This window comes from Ranitomeya imitator, chromosome 3, assembly GCF_032444005.1.
Source record: "Ranitomeya imitator isolate aRanImi1 chromosome 3, aRanImi1.pri, whole genome shotgun sequence".
NCBI lineage: Eukaryota > Metazoa > Chordata > Amphibia > Anura > Dendrobatidae > Ranitomeya > Ranitomeya imitator.
In genome coordinates, this window is record NC_091284.1 from 414977823 (window position 1) to 414989903 (window position 12081).

Here is a 12081-nt window from a genome sequence, read left to right on the forward strand (position 1 = left end):
AAGCTAAATAGAAACTTCCCAAATATGCAGTTTCACTAGTCTCTCATGGCCATAGCACAACAAATCGTCATATTATACATATTGCCATAGAGAAACAGAACGTGCTACCAAAACCGTAATTTGTTACTTATCTGAGCAATGTGACGTAATTTGTCTAGTGTCTCTGTGGCACATCCATTATGATGCCACTATGGCTTGCTCCTACACATGGCCCCCTGATGAGCCCCTATACTAGGAGGTGGTGAAACGTGTAGGGACAGAGACAATGGACAAATCACACTGCTCAGGTAAGTAACCGATTACGGTTTTGGTAGCACGTTTTTCTATGGCAAGATGTATACCATGACGATTTGATATAACATGCATATGGGCCACATCTAACATGTGTCTGTATGGCACCAGTGACTGATTACCTTACCGCTTTGTGACCAGATATAGTAATTCCCTACAAAACATGGATATCTGGTGTCTGCCCCAACTCTCAAGCAACACCATTAAGTACATCAAAATGCCCCTTTTAGGCTATGTACACACGTTCAGGAAATTTCTGCAAGAAATCCCCATCACTTTAGCGTTTTACATGTTTTTTTCCCCCCGGAGCTTCCCAATGCATTAAACAGCAGGAAAAGTGCGAAAAATTAATGAGCATGCTGCTTTTACTGTGATGCTTTTTGTGAAAATAAACGCATTATGTGCACAAAAATTGTGGAATGCATTCTAAATGATGGGATGCATAAAGGCCCCTTCACATTAAGCGACGCTGCAACGATACCGACAACGATCCGGATCGCTGCAGCGTCGCTGTTTGGTCGCTGGAGAGCTGTCACACAGACCGCTCTCCAGCGACCAACGATGCCGGTAACCAGGGTAAACATCGGGTAACTAAGCGCAGGGCCGCGCTTAGTAACCCGATGTTTACCCTGGTTACCAGTGAAGACATCGCTGGATCGGTGTCACACACGCCGATCCAGCGATGTCCACGGGCGATCCAGCGACGAAATAAAGTGCTGGACTTTCCCCAGCGACCAACGATCTCCCAGCAGGGGCCTGATCGTTGGTCGCTGTCACACAACGATTTTATTAACGATATCGTTGCTACGTCACAAAAACCAACAATATCGTTGTGTGAAGGTACCTTAAGGTGTTTAGTGAAAAAAATAAAAAGTTGATGCAACATGTGCACACAGCCTTACAGTTAAGACCCTGAGCCAGGTGGTTCCAAAGTTTCCCCCAGACATCTCCAGCTCAGATATGTTACCTCATCCAGCAAACAAAAAGGAAAACTCAGCTGTGGCCCACAACGAGGTTTTTTTTTTTTTTTTTTTTGAGCAACCAGGTGACCCCGCTTCCCCCGACAAGTCCAAAGAAAAATCCAGCCCTATTATAACAGGGTGTAATAGGTCCTTGACTACACCAACCTCATGGAACTCTGTGCCACAGTTTGTGTCTATGACCACTCGGGCCACAAAGTAGTCTTGTGGGTCTCCATGGATGCAGACAATCTTCCTGGGAATCAGATGATGAGTCTAACATACCTGTAGTTTGTACTCCATTCACTTATACAGGATTCAGTGTGCACCGAACGGCACCACCTCACTATGTGAGCACTGAACGGCACTGCCTCACTAATAATAGTCACATAATTGGAGTTGTTTGTGGGTCTGAAATTGGGGTCTTATAGCCGACCCTTTAATGGGAATCTGTCAGTAGAATTAACCCTCCCAAGTAGTCTATATGGGCATGTAGGTCATAAGCTGAATAAAATACCATAATACCCGATCAGATGTTTGGTTCCAGAGAAATACCAATGTTTAACAGCTCATTTGCATATAAGATCTACTGGCCAGATATTGGTATCCCCTTCCTGCAGCATCTGAAGCTGACAGGTTAGAGAGCATTGTAAGCTTATGCGCACAATGCATTATAGATACCGACATATAAGCAGAGCTTATGAAACATGTATTGGGAAAACACAGCTGCAGTTATCCCAAAGTGTGTTTTTGCAGCTTCCTTGGGGAAGGTTTCATCTTTTTTACATAAAAATAGAAGCCAGCTGAAGAATGATCTTCTCACTAAAGGTACCGTTACACTAAACTACTTACCAACCATCACGACCAGCGATATGACCTGGCCGTGATCGTTGGTAAGTCGTTGTGTGGTCGCTGGGGAGCTGTCACACAGACAGCTCTCTCCAGCGACCAACGATCAGGGGAAAGACTTCGGCATCGTTGAAACTGTCTTCGGGTAAACATCAGGTTACTAAGTGCATGGCTGCGCTTAGTAGCCCGATATTTACCCTGGTTACCATTTTAAAAGTTTAAAAAAAAAAAAAGTTCTGATCATTCCCCAACGACCTCCCAGCAGGGGCCTGATCATTGGTTGCTGTCACACATAACGAGATTGTTAGCAGGATCGTTGCTACGTCACAAAAAGCGTGATGTTGCAACAATATCGTTTACTAAATCGTTGTGTGAAGGTACCTTTAGCTATAGGCTGATCATAATGAGGGCAAGCTGGGCTGCTGCCTGGGGCACATATCCTAGCAGGGAGCATTCCTGGCACTGCCAATACAAAATGGCAACGCAGCCTCTGCTGTGACAATGCGTTAAAACCATGGTGCCAGCCAGTGACAATCACCATAGCATGTATGTGTTGGCCAGTAGAAGTGGAGCAGACCGCCAAGAAACTGGGAGCAAGGTGAGCATGTTGCTATGTGGGGGGCTCATACAGTATATAAGATATATGGGGGCTCAGACTAGGTAGGGGCCTGTGTGTAGAAGCTCATATTGTAAGTTGGTGACATATTGCCTGGGCCTGTGAGCAGTAATCCTCATTTTAGAAAAAAAAAAAAAAAAACCAACAGTTTCTAAACATATCAACCCAAGTTTACCATTATCGTAAACCATGTCCTAAAAATACCGGATTACGTACCGGTAATGCTCTTTTATAGAGCCCACGACAGCACCCACTAGAGAGAGGGGATCCGCCCCTAGGAACAGGAAACCTACAGAGAGATAAAAGGGGCGGCCCCCCCTCGCTCCTCAGTTGTTTTACAGAGAATAGGAGGAACCGCCGCCAGGTTTTAGTTAACAGGTTCAGGTATATCCATATATATATACATATTTACAACCTTATGCTACTTTCTTCTAATATTTACACCTCACCAAAGAAGCACCACGTGCGACTATATACAGAAAAGGGAGGGATGTGAAAGGGTGCTGTCGTGGGCTCTATAAAAGAGCATTACCGGTACGTAATCCGGTATTTTCTATTCGCCACGACAGCACCCACTAGAGAGAATTTCAGAGACTATAGACTGGGTGGGTTTACTGAGTCAAGGACCGATACCCCAAAAGTCAGATCAGAAGCAGAGGATAGATCTAATCTATAATGTTTATAGAAGGTATTAGGTGAAGACCAAGTTGCAGCCTTACATATAAGGTCTATTGGCACATTCGCCCTTTCTGCCCAGGAAGTCGACAAGGCTCTTGTAGAGTGCGCTCCCACATGCATTGGAGGATCTTTCCCTCCAGCTTTATACGCCAGGATTATGGCCTCTCTGATCCAGCGAGATAATGTGTTCTTTGTCACTCTGGTACCTTTGGTTTTACCCTGGAAAGACACAAAGAGAGCCCTACTCTTCCTCCAGTCCCTAGTTCTCTCTAAATAGGTCAGGACAGTCCTTTTAACATCTAGGGTATGAAGTCTTTCTTCTTCTGGAGTTGAGTGGTTCTCATAAAAGGTAGGTAACAAGATCTCCTGGGTTCTATGAAAAGTAGTGGCTACTTTAGGAAGATAACAAGGGTCTGTTTTCAAAATTATCCTATCTGATGTTACAGATAAAAAGGGAGGATCTATAGATAATGCCTGGAGATCACTCACTCTTCTAGCAGAAACTAATGCCACTAACAATACCGTTTTCAAAGAAATATTTTTTAGTGAGGCTGTATGGAGAGGCTCAAACGGTGGCTGTGTCAATGCTTCCAGGACTATGGATAAATCCCACTGAGGTACCTGCGGTATGCTAATTGGTCTTGAACGCTCACAGGCAGATATGAATCGGGATATCCACCTATTACCCGCAACATCATAATTAAAAAGAGCTCCTAAAGCTGAAACCTGGACCTTCAGAGTGCTTACGGAGAGTCCTAATTCCAAACCCCTTTGTAGAAATTCCAACACTGGAAATATAGGAACTTCAGATGAAAGTTGTGCAGTATGGAATTGAAGAAATTTTCTCCAAATTCTAACATAAATTCTAGTAGTTGAAGGTTTTCTACTCTTCATAAGAGTGTTAATTAACCCACTAGAAAACCCCCTTATACTTAGTAACTGCCTCTCAAACTCCAGGCAGTCAGGTTCATGCCTTTTGCCTGAGGATGGAGGAATGGTCCCTGAGAGAGCAAGTCCTTGGACTGAGGTAGAATCCACGGGTCTGACACTGACATTGCCCTCAGCCATGAGAACCATGGCCTTTTGGGCCAGAATGGGGCTATTAACAGAACTCTTGCGCCTTCCTCCCTTATTTTTCTTATTACTATAGGTAATAGATTCCATGGGGGGGAAAGCATAGGCCAGGTCGAATGTCCATGGTACTTGGAGGGCATCGAGTATGTCCGGCTTGTCCTCCCTGCATAGAGAGGCAAACCTCCTGACCTGACGGTTGGCTCTTGTGGCGAACAAGTCTATTTGAGGAACACCCCATCGAGCTGTTATTAATCTGAAAATCTTCCTGTTCAGCATCCATTCTCCCTGATGAAGAGTGTGACGGCTGAGGAAATCGGCATGAAAATTGTCTATGCCCCTGATGTGCACTGCTGACAAGGATAGCAGATGACCTTCGGCCAACTCCATGATGTCTGAAGCCACTTCTCTGAGTTTGTCCGACCTTGTACCTCCTTGATGGTTCAGATACGCCACCGCAGTGGTGTTGTCGGAGAATACTCTTGTGTGTGAGCCGCTGAGCTGAGGAAGAAAGTGAAGTAGGGAGTAGTATATAGCCCTCAACTCTTTGACATTTGAGGAATTATTAAGTTCTGAACTGGACCAAATACCCTGGACCCATTGATCCTGAAAATGTGCCCCCCAGCCTTCAGGACTAGCGTCTGTGGTCACTATACTAGAAGGGGTGATTACCCATAGAACCCCTCTCGAAAGATTTTTCCGATTCAACCACCACATAAGGGAGTGTACTACTTCTGACGTTAGGAAAACTGTTTTATCCAGACATCCTCTATTTTTAATGTCCTCATCCAATACAAATTTTTGTAGATGCCTAGTATGGAACTGCGCCCACTGGACCGCAGGAATGCACGATGTTAGAGAACCTAATAGTGACATGACATTCCTTAATGACATACTACGCTTTCTGATCGCTAAGGACACTTTATCGAATATGGAAGTTTTCTTATCCTCAGGAAGCTTGCAAATCTGGTCAACTGAATCTAGAAGGAGCCCAAGGAATTTCTGACACGTTACTGGCTGGAGTCTAGATTTTTCCCAATTAACCAGCCAGCCCAGGTTTTGTAACGATGACACTACCTCCTGTAACCTCTGCTCACACTGTAGGGAGTTCTTACCTACAATCAATAGGTCATCCAAATACGGAATGACTAAGGTATCTTTTATCCGTAAAAAGGACATTACTTCCAGTAGCAATTTTGTAAAAACCCTTGGGGCCATAGATAAACCGAAGGGCATTGCCCGGTATTGTAGATGACGAATTTGCCCTTCTATACAAACTGCTACTCGAAGAAATTGCTGATGTAAATGGTGTATAGGAATATGGTAATAAGCATCTTTTAGATCCAATACTACCATGTAACAGTTCGGAAATAGATTTTTTATGGCCGAACGTATGGATTCCATTTTAAATGTTTTGGGTCTTATAAAGGAGTTCAGTTTTCTCAAGTTAATTATAGTTCTGAAAGAGCCATCCGGCTTACTAATCAGAAATAAGGGAGAGTAAAATCCCCTCCCTATCTGGGAAGATGGAACCTCTACCAGCACTTGTTTGAGTAAGAGGGATTTAACTTCGGTTTCAAGTGCCTCTTGTTGAGGCCTGGATCTTAAGGTGGTAAGGAGGAAGGAGTCCGGAGGCCTTCTAATAAAGTCTAATGTGAGGCCTGAAGATATTAAATTAATGGCCCATGGATTAACCGTTATGTCTTTCCACTGCTTACTAAATTGTTTTAGTCTTCCTCCCACCGGTGAAATATAATCAGCGGAATTTATCTGCTGGCTTGAAGGGGCGCTTATTGAACAAATTTCCTCTTTGTTTGAAATCCTTGTTATTCCATCGGTCCCTGAAGCCTCCCTTCCTTCCGAATGGTGGCTTCTTGAACGCCCTTCTGTAAGAAGGAATAAAGGGATTAGGAAACCCCTTCTTCCTTTCACCTGCCTTAGTGAGAATTTCGTCTAAGACCGTTCCAAAGAGGTACTCACCCTGGCAGGGTATAGTACACAATTTAGCCCTGGACTGGGCATCCCCTTTCCAATTCTTTAACCATAAAGCGCGCCGTGCCGTATTAGTGAGGCTGGCTGTTCTGGCTGCTAGGCGGAGAGAGTCTATAGAGGCATCAGAAATGAAGGCTGCCGCCCCCTTAATCAAAGGAATAGAGGCACGTAGTTTCTCCCTAGATACACCACTCTTAATATTTTGGTCCAACTGCTCCAGCCAGACCAGCATAGATCTACTAGTGGACGTGGCTGAGATCGCCGGTTTAAATGCCGTGACACAAGCTTCCCATGACCTCTTAAGCAGAGCGTCTGATTTTCTATCCATGGGGTCAGGCAAGGAGCCCGCATCCTCTACGGGTAAGGAGGATCGGCGAGAAGTTGATGCTACAGCCGCATCCACTTTAGGAATTTTAGACCAAACTGCCAAGTCCTCATCATCAAAGGGGTACCGCCTCTTACATGATACCGGTACAAAGCCCTTCTGTCCTTTAGCCCATTCTTTTTTAACAAGGTCTTTAATGGCCTGATTCACAGGGAATACCTGGCCCTTTCGCTGCGATAAACCTGCGAACATGATGTCCTGTGGTGTCTGGGGATCTTTAGACTCTGACACCCCCATTGTTCCTCTTACAGCTTTAACCAAATTATTTACATTGTCTGTAGGAAAACAGACATAATCTTCCTCCTCCGAGGAATCCAATCTCTGAGAGATGTCTGAGTCCACCTCTCCACTTTCTGCTGATGTGTCGGCTATAGGTGAAAGAGTCCTTCTACTTCTCCTTTCCATATTAACCGCCGGACTACCCCTCAAGGACTGAAGCTCTTCCCGGATCATGAGACGTATGTCATTCATCCTGACCGAACTCTCCTGCTGTAAAGTGTTATCAATGCAATGTTGACATAGCTCCTTAATATATGAGTCAGGTAGGGGCTCATTACATATCTTACACTGCTTATGTTTAGATTTTGACGTCCGCTTAGCCTAAAAAAAAAAGACACAAGCAGAGGAGACTACTGTAAGAGATATGAAGCTATATATACACTTATCCGGAAAACAAAACATATACCGGCTGCAGAGTTGTCTGGTCGGCCTGGGGTTTGGAACGGGACGATTTTTTCCCTGATTTATCCGTGGAATCACTCATTTTTGAGTGTCCGCTGATTTTCTTATTAGCATCACCACTAGGCAGGATTACAACCTCCAGTGGGCGCTCAATATCTTCCTGAGACGACATGGTGCGCACAGTGCCATGTGTCTCCAGCCTTATATAGAGCCGTTCTTACAAGGGATACACGCCCCCATGTTTCCTCCCCCCTTTTTTTTTTTTTTTTTACCTGACCAACTTTATTGGTCCTCTCCACCGCTGTTGAGCGCCAAGCGTCCACGCCAGCATGCTCAGCTGACCCCGCATACCCGGAAGTTGCTCTTTACATCCGGGTACGCCGACCATACAGCGCCTGCATGTGCGCTCGCGCGTCTTCCTTCTATGCTTCAGAGGAAGAGAAGCTCCTGCTACCACGGCCGTTCATGTCCCACTGTGGCCGGAGGGTAAGCGCTTTCTATAGCGACACTTACTTGGTGTGCTGACGGGGATTCTTTTGGCGGTGGAGCAAAAACCAACGGTCTCCCAACAGGGAGACTGTTGTAATCCCGGCATGCTGATGTATCCAGATGAGGGGGGAACCAACAGGAACCCCCGTCTCTGATGCTCGCTCTGGGGCCCCTGTCGCTCAACAGAGACGTACAGGCTGTGTTCCAGGCGAGCTTTTCCTCTTCTTAGCTGCAGAGATTCTCTCTGAGGGTTCCCTCCTTGGGAACAGGAAACCAACTGAGGAGCGAGGGGGGGCCGCCCCTTTTATCTCTCTGTAGGTTTCCTGTTCCTAGGGGCGGATCCCCTCTCTCTAGTGGGTGCTGTCGTGGCGAATAGAAAAAGATATATATTGAGTTATTTCATAAAGTGACACTGGCCAGAAAAAAAAAAAAAATTAGCCTGGTCACTAAGGGGTTATGTTTGGGTTCGAAATCATGTCACCTGACAACATTTAGCAGTCTCAGATTTCAGTGTATAGAGAAGCTCTTGATAGACCATGGTCCATGTCACAGGTACCCAACAACCAAGTATGGTGTAGCTACCAAGGATAGTCTAGTTATAGAGCGCGTGACAGTTTACACAGGACACAAGTAGAGTCAAACTTGCACATTTATTAAACAATTTCACAGCAAACAAAAAAATAAGTTACTTTCTTTTCTCCCAGAAAGACATCACTTCTTGCCAGCCTTCATTGCTGACTTGGTCACTTTCCCAGCAGATGCCGCTTTCTTGTCCACAGCTTTAATGACACCGACAGCCACCGTTTGCCTCATGTCACGAACAGCAAACCGACCTGCAAAATAGTGACCGCATTAGTGAGGTTTACAGTATTATACAGCCAATGCCCTACATGTGATAAGGGAACCATGAGCCAGGATTAACAGGACCTAGTACCCCAGTAACAGGTTGGCTTTAGCCACTCAGATGCTTATAATTAACTTTGTACCCAGTGCGCTCATGGAAAAGCAGCAAAGTGGTAAAGATCAAGTTAAAACACATTTCTTACCGAGGGGAGGGTATTCTGAGAAGGTTTCCACACACATTGGCTTTCCAGGAATCATTACAATAATGGCTGCATCTCCCGATTTCAAGGATTTAGGATTGTCCTCCATTTTTTTCCCAGATCGACGGTCAATTTTCTCCTTCAGCTCTGCAAACTTGCAAGCTATATGGGCAGTGTGACAGTCCAGAACTGGGGCATAACCCGCATTTATCTGCCCTGGGTGATTGAGGATAATGACCTGAGAACACAAGTAAAATCAGGTTAGACTCTACATTCTGGCATTCACACCATGTTTTAGTCCTGCCCACACTACGGAGTAGTTTTTCTTAAAATGTGTGAAGAAATATAATATATATTTTACACACTTTTTTAAGAATAAAAATTATAGCACTCTTCACACAAGTTGAGAAGGAACTTTTTACAAGCATAAAAGGCAGTTAATCTAAAATTAAGCACCAAGAAGTGTTAGGCCAGCTTTTTATGAGCAGAGACCACAACTTACCTGTGCTGTGAAGTTGCCAGCCTCCATTGGTGGGTCGTTTTTACTGTCTCCAGCAACATTGCCTCTTCTAACGTCCTTAACAGATATATTCTTAACATTAAAGCCTACGTTGTCCCCTGGTGCAGCTTCTACTAAAGCTTCGTGATGCATTTCAACAGATTTTACTTCAGTTGTTACATTCCCAGGTGCAAAGGTTACCACCATGCCTGCCTTTAAGACTCCTGTTTCAACTCTACCCACTGGGACAGTTCCAATGCCTGGGGAAAGAAAGAAATCCCCATTAGCACTGTTCAAGAATGATACATTTATATAGCAATGCAGAGGTAGGGGGGGGGGAACCCCTTTAAATGTAACTCAGCATTGTTTCCTTCAACTCACCTCCAATCTTATAGACATCTTGCAGAGGGAGACGTAGAGGTTTGCTGACGGGACGTGAGGGGGGAATAATTGAGTCCAGGGCTTCTAGAAGGGTAACACCACTAGCATTTCCCTCTTTTCTGTCAATCTTCCAGCCTTTGAACCAGGGCATCTAAAAGGCAAAAAGGGTTTATATATGTATATATATTTATAGGCAGACATGGCAATAGTACTGCTGCTAGATCCAGAGCACTAAGGAAGGGTAGAGTGAGGCCCAAGCTGGTTAAACATGGCACTTGCGGAAATTAGGCATCATGAGATCTTACCTTGCTACTAGGTTCCAGCATATTGTCCCCATGCCAGCCAGATATAGGTACAAAAGCAACTCCTTTTGGGTTGTAGCCAATTTTCTTAATGTAGTCAGAAACTTCCTTGCTTATTTCTTTATATCTGGCCTCGCTGTATGGAGGCTCAGTGGAATCCATCTTGTTCACACCAATGATTAATTGTTTAACTCCCAAAGTAAAGGCAAGAAGCGCGTGTTCACGGGTCTGTCCACTCTTGGAGATTCCAGCTTCGAACTCCCCCACGCCAGCAGCCACGATAAGGACAGCACAGTCTGCCTGTAGGGAAAGGAAACAGAATTAGGAACCATGGTACTCAGTATGATGGCACACAGCTTTGTACGCATTAAGGACCTCCGTAACAAAAAATAAAAAAACCCAAAGGATTAATATGGATCCTCCTTACTACATAGCGAAACTAAAGCAGCCACAGCATAGTGATCTATAGGGATAACTATTACTGGATATGGGGTGGCACCAAAAGTCAGGATAGACACTGATATAGCACTGCAGGGTGCCTTGAGGTGGTGGTCCCCAGCATCACTGCCAGCTTACTAGTCTGATATGGGGGGGGATAGATATCTATTATATGGAGGGCCATTACACATACAGCGATGTAGCACTGCAGGATGCCTGGAGGTGGTGGTCCCCAGCATCACAGCCCACCACCAGCTTACTAGTCTGATATGGGGGGGGGGGTAGATATATATTACATGGAGGGCCATTACACAGACAGCGATGTAGCACTGCAGGATGCCTGGAGGTGGTGGTCCCCAGCATCACAGCCCACCACCAGCTTACTAGTCTGATATGGGGGGGGGGGTAGATATATATTACATGGAGGGCCATTACACAGACAGCGATATAGCACTGCAGGATGCCTGGAGGTGGTGGTCCCCAGCATCACAGCCCACCACCAGCTTACTAGTCTGATATGGGGGGGGGGGTAGATATATATTACATGGAGGGCCATTACACAGACAGCGATGTAGCACTGCAGGATGCCTGGAGGTGGTGGTCCCCAGCATCACAGCCCACCACCAGCTTACTAGTCTGATATGGGGGGGGGGGTAGATATATATTACATGGAGGGCCATTACACAGACAGCGATATAGCACTGCAGGATGCCTGGAGGTGGTGGTCCCCAGCATCACAGCCCACCCAGCTGGGCACAGTCCTCACCTGTGAGGTGCCAGTGATCATGTTCTTGATGAAGTCCCTGTGCCCCGGGGCATCGATGATGGTGATGTAGTACTTCCCGGTCTCGAACTTCCACAGTGAGATATCGATGGTGATGCCGCGCTCCCGCTCCGCCTTCAGCTTATCCAGCACCCAGGCATACTTGAAGGAGCCCTTGCCCATCTGGAAGGAGCAGCAGTGAGGTCACAGTGCACGCCATCATGTACCGTAATGAGCCATAGACTCGCTCCCACAACACTCACCTCCGCCGCCTCCTTCTCAAACTTCTCGATGGTTCTCTTATCGATGCCGCCGCACTTGTAGATCAGGTGGCCGGTAGTGGTGGATTTCCCGGAGTCGACATGGCCGATGACCACGATGTTGATGTGGATCTTCTCTTTCCCCATTGCGGTGATTGCTGAGCACGGATCCCGAGCAGGCGGAGTGGTGAGGAAAGCGCCGCGGCGCCGGAAATTTAAAGGGCTCAAGGAGGGCGGGGTTTATAGAACGACCAATAGCCAGCCTACCGCGTGCCGCTCCCGCGGTTTGATTGGATACTGTGTTGATTGGGATTCGGCAACGCCCACCTCGCTGTGTCTGTGCTGCAGTACTAGGTTGGGATTTTTTTTTTATCTTTTCTGATA

At 45.9% G+C, this 12081-nt stretch overlaps 2 protein-coding genes across 2 annotated transcripts; both read right to left on the reverse strand.

Moving 5' to 3' along the window:
• Positions 1–4564: 4564 nt before the first annotated feature.
• LOC138670113 (uncharacterized) lies at positions 4565–8384 on the reverse strand. Its single transcript, XM_069757151.1, has 2 exons — positions 7527–8384; positions 4565–7441 (listed from the first exon to the last, which is right to left on the reverse strand). The coding sequence occupies exons 1-2, from the start codon at positions 7692–7694 to the stop codon at positions 6221–6223; spliced, it is 1389 nt and encodes a 462-aa protein (XP_069613252.1). The 5' UTR covers positions 7695–8384; the 3' UTR covers positions 4565–6220.
• Positions 8385–8644: 260 nt separating this feature from the next.
• LOC138670114 (elongation factor 1-alpha, oocyte form) lies at positions 8645–11880 on the reverse strand. Its single transcript, XM_069757152.1, has 7 exons — positions 11701–11880; positions 11441–11620; positions 10240–10536; positions 9935–10085; positions 9557–9813; positions 9058–9292; positions 8645–8844 (listed from the first exon to the last, which is right to left on the reverse strand). Exons 1-7 carry the CDS (start codon positions 11842–11844, stop codon positions 8723–8725), a joined length of 1386 nt encoding a protein of 461 aa, XP_069613253.1. The 5' UTR covers positions 11845–11880; the 3' UTR covers positions 8645–8722.
• Between the last annotated feature and the right edge of the window lie 201 nt (positions 11881–12081).